The sequence below is a fragment of the Venustampulla echinocandica genome, assembly GCF_003357145.1.
Source record: "Venustampulla echinocandica strain BP 5553 chromosome Unknown scaffold_0, whole genome shotgun sequence".
Lineage (NCBI taxonomy): Eukaryota > Fungi > Ascomycota > Leotiomycetes > Helotiales > Pleuroascaceae > Venustampulla > Venustampulla echinocandica.
Genome location: NW_022474205.1, coordinates 6,470,647 through 6,493,416, shown reverse-complemented (window position 1 = coordinate 6,493,416; position 22,770 = coordinate 6,470,647). Strand labels below are relative to the sequence as shown.

The 22,770-nt window shown below is 47.1% G+C and overlaps 6 protein-coding genes across 6 annotated transcripts; all 6 read right to left on the bottom strand.

The window, feature by feature from the left end:
- Positions 1-441: 441 nt before the first annotated feature.
- Positions 442-1,836, bottom strand: BP5553_02021 (Uncharacterized protein; the record flags this gene model as incomplete). Its single annotated transcript, XM_032010644.1, has 6 exons — positions 442-495; positions 675-1,021; positions 1,095-1,278; positions 1,337-1,483; positions 1,540-1,680; positions 1,744-1,836. The coding sequence occupies 6 exons, from the start codon at positions 1,834-1,836 to the stop codon at positions 442-444; spliced, it is 966 nt and encodes a 321-aa protein (XP_031874698.1).
- Positions 1,837-3,223: 1,387 nt separating this feature from the next.
- BP5553_02020 (Uncharacterized protein) lies at positions 3,224-4,300 on the bottom strand (the record flags this gene model as incomplete). The annotated part of the gene is made up of 5 exons (XM_032010643.1): positions 3,224-3,265; positions 3,315-3,359; positions 3,446-3,474; positions 3,537-4,147; positions 4,200-4,300. The coding sequence occupies 5 exons, from the start codon at positions 4,298-4,300 to the stop codon at positions 3,224-3,226; spliced, it is 828 nt and encodes a 275-aa protein (XP_031874697.1).
- A 2,745-nt stretch (positions 4,301-7,045) lies between these two features.
- On the bottom strand, positions 7,046-7,680 carry BP5553_02019 (uncharacterized protein; the record flags this gene model as incomplete). Its single annotated transcript, XM_032010642.1, has 3 exons — positions 7,046-7,145; positions 7,302-7,338; positions 7,437-7,680. 3 exons carry the CDS (start codon positions 7,678-7,680, stop codon positions 7,046-7,048), a joined length of 381 nt encoding a protein of 126 aa, XP_031874696.1.
- A 3,732-nt stretch (positions 7,681-11,412) lies between these two features.
- Positions 11,413-12,816, bottom strand: BP5553_02018 (uncharacterized protein; the record flags this gene model as incomplete). Its single annotated transcript, XM_032010641.1, has 1 exon — positions 11,413-12,816. The coding sequence occupies one exon, from the start codon at positions 12,814-12,816 to the stop codon at positions 11,413-11,415; it is 1,404 nt and encodes a 467-aa protein (XP_031874695.1).
- Positions 12,817-13,677: 861 nt separating this feature from the next.
- Positions 13,678-14,903, bottom strand: BP5553_02017 (uncharacterized protein; the record flags this gene model as incomplete). Its single annotated transcript, XM_032010640.1, has 2 exons — positions 13,678-14,650; positions 14,719-14,903. The coding sequence occupies 2 exons, from the start codon at positions 14,901-14,903 to the stop codon at positions 13,678-13,680; spliced, it is 1,158 nt and encodes a 385-aa protein (XP_031874694.1).
- Positions 14,904-15,855: 952 nt separating this feature from the next.
- BP5553_02016 (Uncharacterized protein) lies at positions 15,856-17,120 on the bottom strand (the record flags this gene model as incomplete). Its single annotated transcript, XM_032010639.1, has 2 exons — positions 15,856-16,606; positions 16,678-17,120. The coding sequence occupies 2 exons, from the start codon at positions 17,118-17,120 to the stop codon at positions 15,856-15,858; spliced, it is 1,194 nt and encodes a 397-aa protein (XP_031874693.1).
- Between the last annotated feature and the right edge of the window lie 5,650 nt (positions 17,121-22,770).

The window sequence follows — 22,770 nt, the reverse complement described above, 5'->3', positions numbered from 1 at the left end:
ACCTGTATTTGAATCCAATTGTATAAATATTTAAAGTAACGACGTTATGATTATACCTCGCAGCCTTCGCCTGTCACTTTGTGGCGTGAATCCAAAGTAGAAGCTGTAATAGCATGAGTTAAACCGCAATAGTGTAGCAAGGCTTTTGGTGCCGCGACCGTTTTAGTTTCAGTTTCGCCAGTACCCCTTGATTAGCAGCGCTGTGGATACCATGAAGAATGCAGAGAAACTTCTCGATTTGTCATACAACCTTCGTTGAAAGCAAATGCTACAGGTAACTATATCAAATTTGATAAGTGAGCGTTCATATATACATGGTGTGCTACCTAATTAGCTACGAGATCCATCGCCCAAATACATCCAAATCGGATTCGCGATTTGATGAACAATTTGGACATATACTTTTCAATTAAATTTCTTCGTCTGGCCCGAGGCCCCAGTTCAGACACATTGCGAGTAGTAGGGTGGGGAAACTGGAGAACATTTGGTGCCCGACTATTTAGGATTCTCGTTAGTAGGTTTTCCAATTCGTCTTAACTAATGGAGGCTACAGGGGAGTATTTTGGCCGTTAAGGCATACAATATTTCGAGCATATTCGCCCTCACCGGGGAGGAAGTAATAGATTTTTAAAAAAATAGCGAAGGAATACAGAGCGGGGGCGGGAAGAACCTACCTCACAAGTGGTACAACCTGTGTACGTGTCACCACCACATTGTTGATATTTCACAGCTGTGCACCCCCCATCTCCTGGGGTGGAGCCACCACCTGTGTTGGTCGGTGGGGATGCCGTCGCAGTCTGAGTGACAGCAGGCCCTGTTGACTTTCCAGCTTCAACCCCAACGCAGGCAGCTCCAGCGGATTTGGTGGTTCCTCCTGCGACAACTGTTGGGCCAGGCGCGACGTATGTGTTGAGAGCCGCGTGAATATTGACCATGATTCCGGGATCCGATGCTTTATATGCACCTGGAAATTGAACCAAAGCTGGGCTAGCTGAACCGCCTCCGGTTATCGTGAGTTGATCTAGCCAGAGAATGATTAGCAGGAGTGAGATAGCGGCAAGTAGACAGCGCCAGGTGAAAGGAGTCAGACATACAGCAGCTCATGTAAAACTGAGCTCCTCCGCTTGAAGCGGCGGTATGCAAAGCAATGACCTCGGCTCTGAGGAGATAGTCTCCAGCTGCAACATCTGAAGGTATCTTTACATTCATCCTCCCACAGCAAGTGTTTAAATCTTTAGTACCCCAGTTGTCATCATCTCCAGAACCTGCACCCGATTTCTATTAGACAGAGAAGTTAGCAAAATCCGATAAAGGAATTCATTCCGTGACTCCATACCGGCGACCATGAATCTTGGAATATCTTGAACCAGCCGGAGGAGCCATCTGCCGTTGAGGCATCCGAGACTTTAGATAAGTACACCATTAAAGGTCCGTAGTGGGCACCACCGATGGCTTCGCTGCCGCATGATCGATCACCATTTTGCTACAATTTTGTCAGGATCTTATGTTCACCTATCAGCACGGGAGTTTGAATTGTACCTGATGCATTTCTACTGTCACCGTCTGCCCCGCCACCACAGGGCACTTGCCTGGCACACCACCTCGCCCGTTACATCGAACAGCGGTGCCCGATACATCGGTCACCGGTGAGTTTGAAGAAGGCAGGCGCACACAGGTTGACTGGTAAGTCTAGAGTTAGCCAACGCGTTAAAATAGTTGAAGTAGGCTACATATCTGATCCACACCATCAACCCAGAGCTGTTGGAATGTGGCATGACCAGAAACTTGCTGAGCTGCGAGTGCTACAACAACAGATAGAAGAGCAGATTTCATCATGGTGACTTTAAAGCGGAGGAAGTTGAATGTTCAAAATGCAGAGTTATCGCAAGTGCCTATGACAAGGTAGGTGGCAGATGGTCATTATAAAGATGCTTATAGTACCAGCCGTATGACCGGCCCATGGGCTTCAGAGAATATGTCCTTCCCTTTTTGAGATCGCAATATACACGCGGCCCTTCGATTCCCGCATCCCAAAGCTTGTTTCGATTCGAAAACGTGGCCGTCATCCCGATCAGTCTATCACCGGTCATGTGGCTGCTGGATATTATTTTATTACTCGCTCCAAGACGGAGAGGTTGTCCCCGGTCTAGGTCATTGGCGGGTTGAAGCCGAAGAGCCAATATAGCAATGGGGTAAAATAAGCGGGTGAACGGGTAAAATACTAGTCCCCCGAGCTTTTTCTTGAAATACCGGACGGAAACCACGGCGAGCCGACGCTCTTGCGCTTGAAGAGTGCAAGCGCAATAGCCATTGAAGGTTGATGTCACGTCTGACGGAGCAAGGTGGAGGGAGGTTTCTCCAAGGGGAGTTTTTGGGGAGGTTCGGTTATCTCAGGGGTAAAATATCTCACGGCCTAAAGCAGCCAGATGATTAGCTGGTCGGTCACATGACTAGTTAAATTGTAATGTATATCGTATTCGTATCACACTGCGTTCGTATTCGTATTGCAGGAGTACTCAGATGGTCTCCCTCCATCACTCTTAAATGGCACTACTAACTTGAAGTTAGTACTGATGTCACTTATTACACTATTCTCCATTATTACTTGCTACTTACTAGGCGGTATGCCTTCTAGGTCACATCTGGATAGAACTCTTTGACAATAATAGCGAGCAGATAATTCCCAAACTCGGTCAGGACTCGATAAGGACTCGATAATCCATAACATGGCCCAGAATTTCCAGCACACACTTCTATCTCAAGAGCCTTTTTTTTCGGGTAGCAGGTGGATATCACATATTGTCAGTCTTAAAATCTACTAAATTTAGCCGTACCATTAAGCTCGGAACTTCTCAATTTCCGACTCTACCCCGTCATTCATGTCCCGATCCTTGTCGTGTGCACATTATATCAAGTAGCCCAAAGCCTTCAAATACTCTACTAATAATAAAGTGAATGTGTATATGTTTGCAGCATTTTGAACTAAAGGTACAGCCAAAAAATCAGGAAAGGTCAGGTAGACCGTGCGGTCAAGGTTTTAAGTGCTTATTGCCCAAGAGACTTGCAACGGCACAAACGATCCATTTCTTTCCAACGATGAGTCTACAGCATACGATCCTGATCATTGATTCTTCAAAAATAATAGACACCCTTATACCAATAAGTAGCATATGTAATAGTAAAGGTCATAACCTGCTCAAATTAGAGATAATCATGAAAATTCCTATTCTCCAGTCCATACAGCAGGTCCCGGAAATGGATAGTCCTTTCTGGTCAGCATGTTATAGATACGTTGAGAAATTTCGAGGACTAACCGTGGTTTTCCACTCAGGTTTTATAGGGCTACCACCACCCGTCATCTATGATTTGTCGAGGTTAGTTATATTCCACCGAGAAAAGCCAAACGTTTGGGTCAAGAAATAATATGTTCAGAGTGTATACATACCACCCAATCTGCCATGGCGATTCCTGGATCTATTTTCAGGTAAGTTATCAGTCTCTATACCAGACGTGTATTAAGAGTGAATCCACCTTACCTGTAGCGGAATACGCTCCTGGAAAGCTGACTAGATAGTCATGATCTGGAAACATTGTCCCCTCCCCGGTGACGGTCAACTGCGCACAGTCGGGGTAGATCTGTGCTGGTATGCTCGCCACCATGATGATTTCATGTCTAATCAGATACTTCCCTGGCTTAAGGTTCTTGGGGATCGTGACAGTATATCCAGGAGGAACCCGATTGCCGGATAGGAGAAGATCCCCCTGTATCCACGGGCCGCGAAGATCCTGGGCATCAGGTTTTAAACCCAACTGGTTGATCTTAAACCATACAGCGCCGCTGCCATCAAAACCTTCACAGGAGTCACCTGGGCATGCAGCCATATACGCAAATAGTGGCCCATCAGCGTGGTGCCAGCCATCGGGCCAGACGTTTGGCATGAAGTTGTCCCAATGTGCTGTGATGTTGCTACCTGCTTCGATAGGAGCGTGGAGAGAGGATGGTGTGGCGGTTCCATCGTAGTTGCAGGTCATGTTTGAGCTGGTTGGGTCCAGGATTGGCATGTAATCCCAACGCCTTTGGATGCTTGGAATAGCAGGAGGGTCAGGCAGGGGTTCGCCAGTCAGGCCTTCAATATGCCATAGGTTTCTAGCATTGTTAAGTAGTTATTTTAAAAGTCAAGGTAAACGATTGGTATTACCCCTTATATTGGACGCCGTCGATAGTATAAGAGCATACACCCCCATGACCTACCGCCGTCGTAACCAAACAAATGATAGAAGTAATGACTTGAGGTTTCATTGTGGACGAATTGGGAGGAGAGGTGCCACACTTAGTACGGATTAATTTTGCCCGGATCATGAAGGTGTTTTATAACCACCCGTTCCATTTGTGTAACCTGAAATAAATTGCCAAGGGCTTCCGGCTTCCGGAGTCAATATCGCAAGAGCCGGAAGATGGAGATTGAATTTTGATATATAAAGATATTAAACCAATGAAGTATCCATAAGAAACGTTCAAATACCTACGGCTAATTAAAGTATTAGCCAACTGCGGAAGTTCGGTGGGGAAACCTTGCATCCTGTGGCTCATGGCGTCACGCAGGTCAGACGGTTCATGCCGGACATTAGCCACAATTTCTTAACGTTGATCTTCAAATCATTCCAACAACATCGATCAGCTGCTTCCCTTCTAGTGGTTTCCTCGTAAAGAACATGTATAGTCGTTTAGCCAGTATGAAGTAGATAGCCAGAAGTTTTCATCCTGGCCAAATTAGGAAGCTACTTAGAGTTGATTATTGATATAGTTGGTTCTTTAACACGGGGAATTACCAATACTGTGCTTATTATGTCCGTAATCAGCCAATCACGCCCAATTGCTAGATAATTAAATATGCCGTACCTTGGGTGGTATAGATATTGACCTGATACCACTGCATGGCGCTATATTTCTATATAAACTTAGGCACCTTCTTATTAATGAAAATTTACAATACATTTATTTGGTAATACTGTACTATCGTAGAAGAAGTTTTGTAACTAGAAGGTAATTATTCTATTACGGAGTTTGAAACATCTAAATTTTACTAACCTCGGCTTTAGTAAGCTTATTACGTGTTTTCTTTTATAGAAGTACCTCTCTTACAGGAATATTTTTTCTCCTCCCGGAATTATTCTTTGGTAGAAGTTTGACTATAATTGTTTTATAAACGATACGTTCCCTTTTAAGTACCTTCACAGTCGGTAGACGGCTTGGCAGATGGCTTATCCGGATGGAAGCTGGCGAAGTGAGGGGTCGCAAGGCGGCAAAACAATGTTGAGGAAGTGATTAGTTAAGCGCTCCAAACTGCTGGCCATAGTCTAGACGACAGGCAGTAGGTTGTTGGTGATTTCCGCTTGGCGAACGAGACGGGCTTCAAGAGAGATTCTATTGTTGTTATTATCATTCCGGATCTAATCTAGTGCACGAACAATAGGGAGATAGGGATGTTTTAATGCCTGAGCAAATTCCTTCTTGTACTTAGCATCCAGCCTCTGTCTAGCGAGGTCAAAAGAGTACTAGGTGTTCCACAGTACAATTGAGTTAATCTTGCCGTTCAAGAATCGCCGGGCCATTCTCTGCATGAGCTGGGCCTCCTCACGAAGTTCAAAGGGGATCTAAAACCAAGTTAGCCGGCGTTTATCCAGAGAAAATAGAAAAACCTACCTTATCACAAGATTTCGACTTCCCAACGCACTCGAAACACTTTTCGTCCGTGCTAGAGGGGCACCGGATACAAATTAGGGAAGGATGAACCGCAAAGTCATTCACACACCGCAAGCACATATCCATCTCCAAGAGGGCATCCTCCAGATGTTCGCCAGCGATCTCTTTGCGCCTGACGGTCAGCTTTCTGGTATTGAAGGAGGAGGCCATGCGTTTGTGGTAAAGGGCAATTTCCTTCTCCCCCAACTCTGCAAGCATTTCTCGAATGGAGGGCTCAGCAGAGTGGTCATATAGGATAATGGGGCTACTTGTCTAGGTTCTATCAAACGGCACGAGATTTAGAAGGATAATAATAGATAGCGTAAATATCTTAATTTCGGTTAGATATTTATACGAGTTGAATACCTCAATTCTAGTAAGATATTCATATAACTTGAATACCTCAATTCTAGTAAGATATTTATACGATATCAGATTTATATCTAGGTAATAGCCGTTAGGCCTTATAATACTAGCGAAAAGCGTTTTACACCAAAGTCGCCCAAGAATACACTACCTAGGTATATACACAGCCTCTAACGTCACCTGACCCGTGCATTTAAGGGCACAACTTCAGCAGAACTAAGTAACGTTTTTCAGTATCATATTAGATATTAGATATTAGACAGGCACATAGCCCAAAGTGGGGCCCGAAGAGCTACACTTGTATACCAAGTGAGTGGGCAATTGGCTATCCGCCAAACTTAAAACACGAAGAATTATTCGCTCTTTCGAAAGCATAAAGTTCATAATTCAGGATATTTCATGGTTTATGCTAGCGTGGAATATATAAATGCCAAAATTTTCTGTTCTCTTATCCATGTAGTAGAACAATAAGCTGACACAGTCCAAACCACTATATAGTGTGCTGGCCAAAATTCAATGGTATGACTGAGTTCGGGGACCCACTGCTGGGCCGAGCGAGAAAATAAAATATCCTAATTTCCTATAGAAAATAAGTCCTAAGTGTTGCTAGAATCAATTATTAATCCAAGGAAACTGCCAAATCAAGCGAGGTCAAGAAACAAACAAGGAGTCGGCAATGAATTAACTGCAAGAGGTTATAGCCGCAAAATTTACAGGTCTCACAGAGAATTATAAGCATAGCGTCACGTCCTCCAGTAGATATATTTCGCTCAAAATAGTCAAATTGAAAAGAAAGTCTTCGAAAATACAGGAAAACTTGAATCACCAAGCCGAGTGCCCAAAATATCTATGTTGAATAGATCATATCCAGCACCCATATCACCACGGATCCGACTGCTTGTCTGTCTACTCCATACCACGCCACATCTGTTCCATTTATGCGCAAGTCGCCTTGTAGGAGTGAATACCGGGGGCGCCTTCCTCGCACTGATTGAGACCACCCGCCGGTGTCCCTGGGGTGGGAAGCGTGATGACACTAGGAAAATGTGGAGTCAGTAATTGTCTAATTAGGTAGCAGGGAATTAAGATAATGCCTCCCGAGTAGTTACAGATTTACTCCCAAGAGTAAACACACTCGGGAGATGTCTATAGTTTCCAAACTATGAGATTCTTGGGCTCGGAAATCACTTACGAGCTGCTGGCGCAACCAGAGTCTGTGAATAGCAGGACTATATTACACCCCTCTAGTTAGCCTTTTGGCCTTTCTTTTGCTAATAGTGCTAGCTTCGACTCTGGGGCTTGAATGAATGAGGGGAAGGAAGCTTACGGGTGCAGCCGTTGTTGAGAGCTGTGACGTTGACGGCAACAGAGGGGGCTGGGAACTGGTTGCAGATGCCCCCAGCAGTAAGACCAAGTTGGGGCACAGAGGGGTTAAAACGTGGTTGGCAGCCAGTGCGTGGGTAGACGTCGGCCCTTCCAATAACATCTGCTTGACGGGCTTCGATGTTGGGAAGTGCGCTGATGCTGGTGGCAGCCATGATGGCGGTGTAGATGAAGGTGGTGAATTGCATTTTGAAGGTGTTTTTGGTGGGTTGTTAAATTTGACTTGGAGAGTTATTGAATTGAAAGTGTGGATTGGGTTTGGAGCTGAGTGTGTTGCGATTGCTGTGAGTGGTGAGAGTGTTGATTGATGATTGATGATGAGAAAAATTGGAGGAGAATGGGGGGATCTTTATAGCTGGCGAGAGACGGGCTGTGAGGCAGCCTTGTGGCACACCACCTGGGCTAGAGGAAGAGTTTGGAAGCTCTTACACATCCCTCAGAACTTGGATCAAGGAGGAAACCATTAAAACCATGGAGTTGAAACATGGATGTTCCATAGGCACCAGTAGATGAATGGTAACCCCGCCCTTAGGAATATGAACCCTCCATTGCATGGAGATAGATTCCGCTATGTCGATACCAAAATTTAGTCTGTATTGGTTACCCCTAAATCAAAAGTCTACCCAGATCTCCAGGCTGCGTAAAGCGAGTTTCATAGCTTCGGGGCGTTTCTATCTCAGTTCTCAATGCTGTTCGACATGGATGAAATCCAATCATGATTCATGAAATAGCCACGACTCAGTAGAGGCAATCCCCCTAGCGTATTTCCACGTAGTGACTGGTAGGTCATCTGTCTACTAAGAGCTAGAGCCACTTGATGTTGTATTGGTAGCGTTCATGGGCAGTTACCAAACTTCGAGTTATATCTGACGGTCTTCTATACCACCTGAGGAGCTTTTAGCGACTGTGAGAGGATCTCTGAGAAGTCAGGGGATAGTCCCAAAGTCATGTCTTACCTGAGAAAGCATTAGAAGAGGCAGTGTGCATAACGGCCGCAGGAAGACCTCTAGCTATGTTACACAATCACTTCGTAAGGCTGACTATGAAAGGTTCATGGGACACTCGAAGAAGCTCGTAAGTCCATTTTCGTATCATTGGTGGCGTAAGAATAGTTAAACGATGGTGAAGTCGCATTTTATGAGTTAAGACCAGCTGAAAAACTCTTCTGCAAATAAATCCGACAATATTTTTGAAGAATATTCAAGATTAGCTTGCCTATAGAAGTTAACTTTTCAAAACAATTCAAGTTCATACACTTGCAAAATTCTGATGCTGCGTCCTCGCGTTGGTAAGTTAATGACCATGATAGTACAGGTACAGTAATACTAAGAGACTCTCGTATGTGGAGATTGAGGAGGGAGAGCTCAAAGCAGGTCGACGTAGTAACCCGGTCTCCCCGGTGCATCTCCGGAGACTTGAGCCACCGCCGCCTACGTTTCAAAATCGGTTATTGCATTGTGGCAGAGGCCTTAACCAGCGGGATTCTCCCCATCGTAAGTAGGGGTATATGCAAGGCATGTAAATCATTGCAATTAATACCCACGAGGTCGTTGATTAAATGTAGCCCCGACCTGCCGGGTCAGCCAGTTGAAGATCTCCCCAGGGTATTGGAATTCCTCACCTGCTCCGGCTATCCGAGGAGGCTGACCATAATCCTGACGTGGCAGATGATGGCTCTGGACTCTCAGCCTATTGTTTATGAATGTATGAGATGAAAATAATCCATGGCAAAAACGGCTTGTTCTTATGACCAACTGAACTGAACCAGTGCAGGAATGCTAGTTGGATACTTGCAGAAAACAATAAAACGAATAAGAATTAATATATTCCGAATAGCGTATCAAAGACCCCGAGCTGACAGAAATCCAGGGGATATTCGTTGATTCACAGCATATGTGGCTTGCTTACAAAAGGTAGCGATGGCTACTGATGTTACACACGAGGCGCCGTAACCACGCGGACGGCGTAAGTACCACAAACCAGCCACGCACGAAGTACAGCCCCAATCAGGTTAACACTGCAGATCCGGACTCAGCATGAATAACATCCTAAGTGATTCGGGAGTTGGTGGTAATCTCTTCGAACTTAAAACATACCGTGGGTGCCGAAACATTCATAAGCCGCTCAGAGGCGTCAGATCGTAAGAAATGCCAAGAAGAGTAAGCTAGCAACCCCGCCTCGCTCTCACTTGTCACTTGATACAAAAAGCTACAGGAAACTTCCGTTACCATCTTATTTGGGTTTTTTATGCCTCTAATGAATCCGTTTATATAATTGTTTTCGTACTATCATTACGTATAGCGGTTGTGAAGCATTGAACTCATTTCAAAATGGGGTTTGAAGTTTCCAACTTCGCCTCCTACTTTTAACGTCATATAAATAGTTCTAACTATCTAAATATTGGGGTCGAAAGTTATTTATAGTTTCAAATCGATGACTTGCCCAAATTATTTCGCATCGTTGATCCTCCAAACCCCTACCCCTATTTTTCCTTCTCGCTTAGTATGAGCGCCTGCAATTTCAGGCTACGACACATAGGCACCTACCAGAATTTAAAGAGTACACGATAAACGCCCCTGATATAGCGTATGATTAGGCGAATTTAGTGTACAACTCTTTTCGCTAGAAATATTAGGCACCTATAGCCATTACCTATATATACGTCTCTAAGATCGAGATTCTATACTATTTCTATATAATCTAGATAGTCGGCGTATAGTGCTATGCTCTATTATTCGAATATCCGGCCAGCCGCAAAGTAGAGCTATTCCTAGACCTCCACTAAGCCTTTGCCCGCCCACAGTATTCTCTATATCTGACCGAAATTGAGATATTCAAGTCGTGTGAATATCTCACCGGAATTGAGATATCTACGGGACTTGAATATCTCAATTTCAATCAGATATTCGCGCGATATCGGATTTATATCTGGGTAATGGCCGCAGGTGCCTGATATTTCTAGCGGAAAGAGTTTTACACCAAATTCGCCCAAGATCTTGACTTGCAAAGTAAAAGTACTAAAGATATCAATCCAAACGATTCCCGCGGTACGATTATTGATTAGAATTGAGCACCAAATCTTTTGTTTGGTGTCATAAATTAGGGACACGGAAAACCACCAGTAGACTAAGACTAAGAGGTGCTACAATATTAGTCATTGCAACTAGCCGGACTGCATTAGAGGAGGATCATGAGAGGTCTATTACAGCATGAGCAGGAATATGAGCATTGTAATATTTATTTATTGTTATGACTCTTTGTATATTAAGGCTGATGGGTAGTAATTGCTGTGCAAGTGTTCACTTGACTCGCCACAGTTAAAAACATCGCTAAATTGTGAAACAAATACAAGAGGACGACGTGATTGAAATTGCAAGTGTGCTTCTTTTCGCTCCCACTTGGATCCTGTTTAGTTTCATTCTGTATGGCAGTGCGGCGCCGTACTACGACGAGTTTTACTCCCTACGAAGGGGTTAGTCCGCATTTTGTAGAATTCATAGCTGGGATAACGTTGATACGTGAATTAGCCCTCCACAAACTATTGCTTCAGGTACGGAGTACGGGTGGCAAAAGAGCGCCGTAGATGGAATAATGGAGGTGATATTGATCGATATTGCAAAGGACGAATTGCTAATTGTGCAACGCAAGTTAAATAAACGCGGAGGTGTGAAAGGCCCAAGACTACTTGTGTCTAGGTTAGTCACATAACTGATATAATATTCTACCTTGAAACTTGATACACGCCTTGCGTACCCGAGTATATTAATACTATTTAATGAAAAGCTTACCGCCCGAATCTCGCTCAATATTTAAAATCGAACCAATATACGCCCAAAGCAATTAAGCAAAGGGCAAAAAGGAGAATAATAGGAGAGGAGACTGTAGCAAAGTGGTATGAAACTCTAACTAACTCCATATAACTAGGATCGTCGAAGGAGACATTTCGCACTATGCACACCCAACTCCCATGGAATAGGTGGGGCTAGCGCATCACATACGGGGCAGCCATGCGCCAAAGCTGGGTTGGGATTCTCGGAACTTGCAGGCGGTTGGAATCCCCACTCGGGGTTTGTGTTCTGCCCGAGACTAGAAAATTTAGACGCTTGGGATGGAAGCCCGAGGTTATTTTCCTCCAAATACCGCCACATTTCAGCAACAAACTTTGAAGTTTCGGTTTCTTCAGTTGGTTGAGATCCGTCGTTGGCTTTGATGCTCTGCGAGGGACTGAGCCACGCAGCAGCTGGCTTAGGCGGCTCCGCTTGTTTATGTGGGCATATTTGTATAGGTGGCTTCGCCAGTATAGATGGCGCCGCTCGAAAAGGTGGCTTCGCTAGTAGAGGTAGCGTCACTTGTATAGGTGACCCTGCTTGTATAGGTGGCACCGCTTGTATAGGTGACAACGCTTGTATAGGTGGAACCCGTTTAGAAAAGGGAGGATGTGTTTTGGGTTGCTCAGGTTTCCAATATGGAGCCCATCTAGCAGAATGAGAAAGTGTTTTGGGTTGCTCAGGTTTTAGCCAAGTGGGAACCAATCCAGGAGAAGGGGAAGGGGAAAGTACTTTGGGTTGCTGAGGGACGTTCGGTTTCCAGGAGTTCCTATCATCGGGCGGCGTCGTCATCTGAACTTCCGGGCCCCAATTCGGAAACGACGCCTTTGGTTGGCTGGTCCTAACCCCCGTGGTGGTCCTCCCGTCCAGCGCGGAAAAGAATTCTAGGTATTCCTGCCGCCTAGCAGTTCCATCAACGTACGTGGTACGTGGATCATAGCCACTCATCAGGGAAAACATGTTCTCCACTGTGTGGATTCCACAGTTTAGAGTCACGCCTTGGTGGGTGCAGTCGCTTGCCTCGAATATCCAGGCAGGATTGTCAAGCGTACGAGGCCACCACATATCGAGCACGCTGACCACCAGTTCTGCGATTAAGCGCCGCTTGTTCCTGTAATAATACACCATGTTCAAGGAGTCCAAGATTGTCCAGGTGTTGGGGGCGGGCTGAGCAATGACCAATACCCAATGCCCGTGGAGCGAACTGCCATTATAGATAAGATACGGCATCAGAACGTAGCAATCTTTTTGGTTGTCTCCCCCAGGAGGTGCAGAATCAGCGAATTCTTGACGGTATTGTACGAGACGGTGCTCAAATTGGTTTAGAAAGCTCGGGTCTAAAGCCACGCAATTGGTCGGCTGCACTGCGGGAGACAGGTAGAGAACTGCCAATCTCAGAACGTTGTCCGTCAGCATTCCCCCCGATGTCAGGGATGTGTAGTCGTCCTCAGTTAATGGTTCACTTCCGGCTTCCCCAAATATATCCTGGTAAGCCATGATAAAAGCAGAGGTTGAACTTATTGGGAATGATGGTGTTGGCAATGGGGCCTGTATCCCGAAATCGTGACTGAGGGTTCTTGTTGGGCTCTCTGTGATCCCGTGACGTGGATTTCAGGGAAAGGTAAAAGAAATAGAACGGCAGAATTGCCATCCGCTACGTGTAGCATTTATAGCTATGAATAATTAAACTATTCTTTCCTTCTGAACAGCAACGAGCTCTCTCTCATCTTTCTTAATAGGAGAGACTTGTTTGCTTGAAACAATAATATTGTTAAACACTAGAGGGAAGAAGGGAGGAGGTAGGTTTAACAAAGAAACGGCAGGCACTAAACCAGAATTGTCCACATCTTTGTTAAAAGTTATGAAATTAGACAAGCGGGCGGTAAGTATATTTCCGAACAATGCACTAACGTGGATTTGAGACTAGCATCTTCAGTTTTGTGACTCAGCATAAAACAAGCAGACGGGGAACGACGTAGAGTGAAAAGGAAGTGAGCAGTTGAATAACAGACAAAATGGTGCGGTGGAATTGACAACATGCCTAGAGTGGACTACCCCAAGATATGATTCGACATATAGGCTTGTTGTTGCACGTTCTAGAATCGTCCTTTGCTTCGCCATTCTGCGGCAATTTGGTCTCGCATTTTCCCTGGGATACGTAACATTTTGGACAAAGAGCGGTCGCGAATGCATTGTCTGTCCGTCGATCAGCCTTGGTAGCCGACATGTTGCGGTGACTACCTAGAGTCTTCGATTTCAATCGCAGGATATATGCCGAGTGGCGATATGTTTCATATACGCTTCAATCGCGGTTCTGTTGTGAAGGTGATTCGTGAGCTGACGTGATCGACGAAGCCATCACCACCACCCCTTCTTTCCCCCGTCAGACTTCTTCTCCTTCCCCGCCTCTTTCACATTTCCTCCGTCACATTTCCCCTTCCTCAACTCCACCCAAGCCGTCGTCCCCCCATGCCACGTCTCAAACCGCACAACCTCCAATCCCGACTCCTTCACAATACCCTCCAAATCCCGATTCCACCAGCACCCAAACTCCCTCGCATGCCCCTCGGCAAACTTATCCAGGATATCATTCAGCCAACTCCATTTCCCCCGCCCATGCTCCAGCAATAAAATCCTGCCTTCGCCAGGTTTGACGATCTCGCCTAGATGCTTCAGGAAGGCGATAGGATCAGTGACGGAACAAAGGCCCATCGTTTGCAGGACAGTGTCGTATTTTCCATCTTTTTGGTTGGGCGCTGGGGGGATTTGAGCGGGTGAAGAGGCATCACCGACTACCCACCTCACCTTAACACCTCCTGGCTTGGAATCAGGACGCAATTTTCCAAATTTCTCACGGGCCACTTCGACCATTTCAGCACTCTTATCCACAGCAGTAAAGCTCTCCACCTTTCCCCCACCACCTTCCTTTCCTTTCACGCTAGCACTTCCATCGAAGTTGTAAAACTCCAAATTTCTCCCTGTCCCAACACTAACCTCCAGCACATCCCCCTTCGCCTCTTTCGCAAGCCGTTTTCTCAGCTTCACCAGACCCATAAGCGACTCCGTCCAGTCAACAGAGGCATCGAATGTCTTGGCGATATCGTCGTAGCGGTGCGAGACATCGGATTGCTGCGCTGGGTCGGTGGGAACGGGATGAGAGGGGGTTTTGGATAGGGATATGCAGAGGTACGCGATGTAGGCTGAGAGGGAGAAGAGCGTGATGCCGCCGAATACAATTGGGATGGTTCGGTAGCGGAGGGGATTGGTGTGTGGTTTGGGCGGAATTGGGGGTGGTGCTGAGGGGCGCGGCGGGGGCCTTCTGCTTGATGGCCTAGGTGCAACATCGTTAGCATTCATGTTCAGCGTTGGTAATTGACGATAGGATATCTTAGGACGTACTTATAGTCCAGTGGCTTCTTTTGCGCTTTCTTTGCCGGCGGCGGTTTGGCTCGGAGACAGCGCGTCGTGCTCATCGCCCTTGTAGCAAACCTCGTACCGCCGCCCATGGGCGTCCGCAGACACTGGAGACTCTTATTGACATTGAAGAAAGCCGTATAAAATACTCTTCGAGTTGTGGTTTCCATATTGACCAGTCTTCGTTTCTCCAACGACGCTCTTCGCCCAGACTCGCGGAACCCAATTGCTCTCTTTTAGCGAATCCGCAGAAATGGAAACTTCAAAACTCCGATTATATTAGTGGCCAAGTGGAATACATGAGGCCGGGTATGTTGCTTTCTCCGGAAAAGTATGCTGTGGAGAGGAGTGAGTAAGGTTCGAGGGGGACGTAGTCGAGGAGTGGAAATTTAGCGTCGCTGCATGTGTTTGATGTCCGTTTGCTCAAGCATGCAAGGCTATGCTTCACAGCACGAGGCTGGGTGCCCTTTACAGTACATCCAACTTCATATCGCCAGGGATCGATTAATAAAATAAACCCCCGCATACATTTTCTCCGAACTATTGATGTTTGACCCCTGAGCAATTAATATAATCGCAAATAAAAATGCAAGGTATGGCCGGCATCCACCACTTTATCCACCACCAGATTTTCATGCACATGAGATTCAACAAGCTGCATTGAATGGAGAATTCTTTAGTTCTTTTGATCTTGCGTAACACTCGAAGTGTACAAGATCCATGATAAGCAATGCTGCCCAAATAATATATGCGTACAAGATATGCCCCAATCGCTTGCTCAACAACGCCTATAAGCAAAATCCGCGCCAGTAAATATGCAATAGAAACCGCCATCGGTCTTTGTCTACCATTCTCCGTCCACATTGCTGACTTTTGTTCTTCCCTTTTGTCTTTCCCTTTTAGCGTCTTCCGGTCTAGATCGTACAGCTCAGCTAACAGCAGCCCCCTCCATGATAGATGGATAGATAACAACGACAGCTAGACACAGGTGTGCAAAATCCAGATAACTTATTAAGCTCAACCAAAAATCTGTCCACAGATGAGAAGAGATAGAGCAAAAGTAAAAGGAGTAGAGATAAGGAATTACACCGAATCGAAAATCGTGACAGTCCCCTCTGCAGCTCAGAAATCGTCGAACATGCAATCCAGCTCATCGAGCTCAACGTTTTCAGGACTCCGCATGTCCCATTCCATAACACCTTCGATGCGCACCCACAAATTACTCGAGTCCTCAAATCCCCTTTTCAACCCGCCTATGGTAAAACTGGGTTTCATGGCAGGACTGCTGACGAATATACCGGTATGGGCGGGATTAAGATGCTTTCCATCCCCAAACAACGCGTCGGAATCCGGGCTCTTCATCGGATGATCTTCCATGTCCGAGGGGACGCCACTCATTTGTATATCTCTAGTTAACTTTCGCTTTTGCATTCCCCTCGCGGTCTGTGTAAACTCCTTCTCGTCCTTTTCTAGGGGGGGTGATGACGCGCGGTTATTTCGTATGACTGGTTCTAGGCGGCCAGAAAATGACCCGGTCGGGGTGGGTGGCGTCATGGCATCGTCGCCTTCGAATTCCGGCGATGACAGGTCGACCTCGGGCGAGGGCGACAGCTCTCGTCTTCGTTCGGCGTCGGCCTCGTCGGATCTCGAGGCAATGCTTGACAGCGCTGGAGATATTATCGCGCGCTGGGGAAACTGTACGGTCGAGGGATCTGGAATCGGTTGATGCCGATACGTCGTTAGGTAGAAATATGTGCGTCGTGGATGTACGGTCTCTAGTTCCTTTGCCACCGGACAAGGCGCCAACGCTGTCCACGATCGCTTCAAGTAGGAGGAAAGTCGCGACGAGATGATGGCGGACGGGTTCGCGGATCTATAACGTCATTTCGATTAGTTTACCCTCCCAAACCAGAGCGCGGAAAATTAAAAACTGCCATTACTTACTGCTCCACGATTTTGACATTTTGCGACAAGATAGCCGCGAGTTCCTTGACTAAATGGGGCCTATTCGCCGACTTTTGCAGCTGCACGATAACCGCCTCGACTATTTCGTCATTGATCCCTTCCAAGTCGATCTCGACAGGCTGATGCGAGCTTTCTTCATCCAGCTCCGGGGCCTCGGCTTCTGGCGATGGGGGCGGAGTATGCTCGTACTTGACCTTGACGGGCGCGCGTTGGGTCGACATCGATCGCGAGGGCGAGTCCGAATCGTCATGCGATCGTTTTATTTTTTTGGCCGGAGGATCATCCGAGTTTGAGGATGGGGTTGAGGATGGGACGGTCGAAGGCGGCGAAAGTCGTGCGGCTGCGCGTGAAGCATGTGTGACGGGGAGATGGATGCCCAGGGATGGCAGCGACAGCGATTTGCGACGAGTGTTGTATGGCATGATTATTGGGATATGCGGTGATGCGGTGATGCGGGATGTTTAGGGACGAGAAAGGGGGGGGGGCGGATGGGGGGAGATGAGGACGAGATGGCGACGGGAGGAAAGTTCGCGAATGATGGTGTCGGATGGTCGCCTCTGGGACTGACTTGAGATTGCCCGTGGTGACAAGGCGGAGGAGGAGGAGGAGATGGTTGAGATGCGAGGTTGAGTGAGTGAGTGAGTGAGTGAGTGAGTGAGTGAGTGAGTGAATATGGAGTATGGATGGATGAGCGAGTGAGTGATTGAGTGGGCGAGGACTGTTGTTCCTGGGGGCTGCACGATGATCTGACGGGGAGACGGGGGCAGCATTAATTGGCGGTGCCGCGTTGGAGAGTCTTGGAGCAGTGCAGGTTCCAGTTCCAGTTCCCAGCGAGTGGGCAGAGGGCTGTTGCAGTGTTGCAGTGGGCAGCCAGTGGGCAGCTGGTGGGCAGCTCCAGCGCTGCAAGGCTCTGTTTAGCGTGCGTATTGCTGCTAGTGGCCTGGTGGCGCTGCCATTTATTTGCACTAGGCGGGTAGGCAACTGACTGAGGTAGTAAAGTAGGCCGGACGTCTTGTTTGGAAAAGGCAGATAAATAATAATACGAAGCACTCTGCCGGCAGCTGTGTGTGGAGGTGTCCTTTGGGTATATACCCTTTACTTGCTTGCTTTGCTTGGCTGGGTGCTTATGCTGCCTATTTCCAACTCTGCTGCCCTTTATTTACTTTGTTGTTTACTCTGGTCGAACTCCTTACTCCTCCCTCCCTCCTTGCTTCTAATTCGAGCGAGAGCTTTCGTAGCGATGATTCAGTGGCACCCGCCGCACGGGCCACCGAGCGGCGCGCCACCGACTTCTTCCTCCATTACCGTCTGCTCTATTACCGAGCTGGCCGGGGTTGGGTTGGGTTGAGCAGGTCTTTTTTTTTTCTTTCTTCGTCCCTTTTTCCTTGGTCATTATTATTTGCGGATCCATTATTTTGTTCATTGACGGTAGCTCTCTTTTATTTCCATGATTCCGGAGTTCCGGAGTCCTACACTTTTATGTCCCCTAGTTATAGGTGTGCCCTCCGTTCACCTATTGGGTGGTAGGTTGGCAACGAGGTTGGGCGGGCTCTTGCTCTGCATCGCATCGGGCGAGCACGGTCTGATACGCAGTGACTTAGAGGTAAGGGGGTTGAAGGAGGATGCTCAAGCAATCAATCAACACCGCTATTCCCTCACTTGTCGGGATGCTTCTGCATCGAGAATGCGCAATGCCGCCGGCGCAAGTAATGCAGCCGCTGGCGATTGGGTTGCAGTCGCATTCCTGTTTACTTGGGCGTTGTCCGTTGGTTGCCTGTGCAACTGCCCGAGTACGAGATGCGATGTGATGTGATGTGTGAGAGTGTGATGATCTGTGTTGATCTGTGTTGATGAGATGATGAGATGATATGCCGCGGATCGTGACGATGAGGCCACGGCAATACTTCGTGCTGCCAGTGGTGTTTCGAATGAAAAGCCCAGGGGAAGCTGAAGGGGCCGAGCTGCAACAGCGATACCTGACTGGTGTTTTGCCACAGTACGACACGACGCATCCTCGGTATCCAGAATCCATGAATCCATGAATCCATGGGATCCATCCATCAAATCATCCTGCCGGCCAGCATCATCCCGAAAACCCTTTTCTGTCAGTCACGTTTAAGGTACCCAGCGGGTACCTTTTGCAACGTCGTAGCACGGGCTGCCCTCCATACCAGAAGGAAGTATCATCCATGTATCATCCATGTACCATGCACCGGGCTCCATAGGGTTTAGGGTGGCCTGCCACACCGCCATGTCTCGCCGCCGGCCATATTCTGCCGTCAAAAAATATATAGATCGAGAAATGCGATAAAGCGGTCTGCGGGCGAGAAACCCATATCGAGCAACGAGGCACATGCACACAATAAATGCACATACACATGCGTACACAATGCCGACCTATACCAGGGAGAAGCACAAACCTTCAATCCAAGCTCTCGATCTTTTTCCCGAGGTTGGCGCGGCTCCCTCCTGGTCCCATCGCACGAGAAAAGCCCTTGGATCTTGCCCTAGCATACGGAGTACCACCGTACGACGCCATACCCTTACCCTTACCCTGATCCTTGCTCGTACATCTGCTCTCCCATCAAACTTGTCAACAAAACGCCGTTAGCTGGCAGACCGTCTACGACTCTGCGACCAACAACAAACAAACACCCCGAAATATCCCAATCCTCCTACGCGCCCGTCGAAAAAGCACAGTAGCCTTCTCTCGTTACGGTTGCACTACGCCGCCGGGGCTGCAGCCTCCCCCCGCGGCTTCTGTTTGGATTCTCCCTGCACGCCTCGGAGATTCAAACAATGTGCACTTGTCGCAGACTAAAATGCGCCATGATTCATGCGGGGAAAGGGTTCTCTAAACAAACAAGACCAACTCGACTTCCCTTCGAAGCTAATCAATGACATAAGGTTTATTAGAAAGTCCACGCCTCGTGGTTTGGCGTGGGTGCCCCCGCCAGCTGGTGTAGGTTAATGATCGGCCGTCCACGCCGTATGCCCAGCCTTCAAGAATCATTAACATGCCACTTCACTCCGACGCTTGAGACACTGCTCTAACTCTCAAGCCGATCTAATCTAGGGTTTCCGGCGGTCCAGGAAAACAAAAAGATCCTCCGAGATCTCGCAGCCTGACATTCCGCCGCCCACGCTCTGGGCAGCAAACAGGTGCATGGCTGTCGAGCAGTCAAAAACGACATGCATAAGGCTACGGGGTAGTGCGTTTCCGCATCAGCATCTGCATCTCACCTGCATAGTATCTACACCAATTAATGATCAGTAATAAATCGAATGAACGGCCAAAAACAAATTCTTTGCTCACCGCCCTCATCCTCGCGGTTCCTCGTGCTCGTTCTCGGCCTTGGAGGCTGTATCGGCAGCGGCCCTGACCTGAATGTTTTTACTTGAAGAGATGGCTCCAACCCACCTCTAACAGCAACTCCCGCCACTCTGTCTCTGCCGCTGCCTGTCCCGGTACTAGTAGGTAGTACCAGTACAATATGGTATTACACGTACAAAGCTCGTGGGGCCTACGCCCAAGGCTCCACCTATTGTTCGAGGGCTCGAAGATCTGTCGCCATTATTAGGCAGGTCGGAAGAGAACCAGTGCTTCCTTGAACAAAGCGAAACACAGATATCATTTTCCCCGCCAAACTAACGAACAAACTAACAGGTGGACTGCGGAAGCGTTCCCTAGCTTCCAACGCCTCTCACCTTCCAAGTATTATATCAAGGACCACCCTAACATGCGATCCTGTGAGCCAATTCGTCCCACGTCGACTGAGTCTGACATGCAGGCCCCTTCAACCGAGGGTGGATTTACCCAGCACACCGGGAAAGTCTCGACCGCCTCGAAGCTCGCGCATCATCTGGGGTGCGTGCATGACCGTAAGATCCATCAAGGCGGTGGGGAGAAGAAAAGACTTTCCACATTGCCAGCTAGATAACGGAAAATGTAAGCAGCATTTTCCTTATCACAATCTTCACCTATCCTCTGACCTCGTTATCTCCCTGGTGGGAGTCTGACTCTGCAGGTGACGTGAAAGAGTCATTAATTTAAGCCGCATTCTACCGGAGCTCGAGGGTGATCAGCACATTGCATTGCGTAGCCTTGCTGCAAGCATATGTACTGCATGATATTCAACGTCCTGTAATCATCCATACATCCTGTTACCAGCGTTTCTTCCAGAGCTATTGCTCAGTCCAAGAATTTAAATCCTCAAGACGTGCTTTACCTACCCAAAACCTCATTCACCACTTCAACGATTTTATATAGGTCAGTCAACTGCAGCAACCCATTCTCGTCTCACGCCCCCTCCCGTTCTCTACTTAATGAATGTATCTCCTCTTTAAAAGCAATGCCTTCCCTTGTCACATATTTTATTATCTACAAAAGTTCTGTTTAATTCTACTCCTGAAAAAGCATAAAACCACAATCAAACCGTCCTATCTATCGAACCAGAAACTCGATCCGGCACACTCCACTCTATTAGTATAGAATAAAGCTCGGCTGCGCTTTAAATAGTAGATATCCGTCTCCATTGCTTTCTCCTTTCCGTTTTCACCGGGGACAGGACCAAACACAAACACAGAGCAAAGGGAAAGCCGAAGATGGAAACACACTTACGTGTAAATTTTTTTTTTTCTTTTTTTTTTCGTGCTCCTGCCGGGGATATATTATATTATATTATAATCATATTACTTTCGATTATAAATGGTAGTAATATAGTCATTTTACTAGCAGTGGTAATGTGAGTATGATTGGCAACAGTGCATTTCTTTGACAATATATCAATATACGTATAGTTGGCATTTCTTTGGCAATGCTACTATGAAATGTGGTTACACAACCGCCTAAGTCCGCTCAGCCAAGCTTGTTTTAATATTATTTTTTTGGGCACGCAGTCTTCCACTTCCTTTCTTTGTGTATGTCTCTACGAAGCAATAGGACACAAGAATAGGTAGCTGGGCAGGCTATGGAAGGGTGGAAGAGGTCTAAAGAGAGAAAGCTAAGCTACTCACGGTAGAATACCTGAGGCAAGTGGGGTACAGGGTGCAGGTACCAAGTACATATCAGGTGGTTTTAAAAAAGATATTATGAAACAGAAATTCCCCCGCTATTGCTGTTGTAGGCACTGGTAGTGGATAGTAAGAATGGTGTTGTGGGTGCACCTAGAATTGCCAAGCGGCGAAGGGAAGAGCGTCAGGATCAGTATTACCAATAGGTAGCTACAGCGAGGATATATTTATTCTGGATATTTGGTATTTGGCCATTGGAGAGTTTTCAAGAACCTGGTTACAATTTGACGCATTTCGTATATTCGGGCGGTTGATGTGTTATATACTTATGCTCATAAGACTACCCTACCCGTGAAGTCTCACACGAAAAGCTTCCTCACCAAAGGCCGTTTCCGCTTTTGGGCTTGAGCTGTCACCGCTTGTGAGTTGGACTCTCGGCAGGTTAGTGAAATCTCTAAAGAGATTTATTGCTTACCCCTTTATCTAACATCCTACTATAATTCCTCGGGTTCATTAGATTAGATTTATTTTGGCTAGTCCTCCTTATATTATCCAAGGTAATTATAAGCGGATTCGAGGACAGAGACCTTATCAATAGGACGCAGTTATGTATTTGTCACAATCTGCCCTATTGCATCCCAATCAAGCCAGCAGGGAGTTTTGACAAAGGCTACAAAGACCTTAAATATCGATTTTGGTTCAGTATTAGAGTTGATGTTAGTTACTTAGCCCTTTGTTCATTTCATACACGATGATCTTCCTTGTGATATCCGACCTGCAACTCTTCTATACTTGCAGAAGTTCTCCTGGAGGATCATTCAGTCCAACAAATTGCCAGGACAAGACATCTTCGAACTGAAATCTGTCCTCCTTCTCTAGGACCATCCCGACAGTATGGCCAAACTTGGCTAGGTATGCTGTTGACAGGGCTACGTTTTCCACATCTGGTGCTGCCTTGACCACGCACGAGGATATCCATCTCTCGGGGCAACGTCCCTTTCACGCGCCTGGTATACGCCTGCACCCCACCTTCTGTCAAGCATCCCCCCGCAGCAGCAT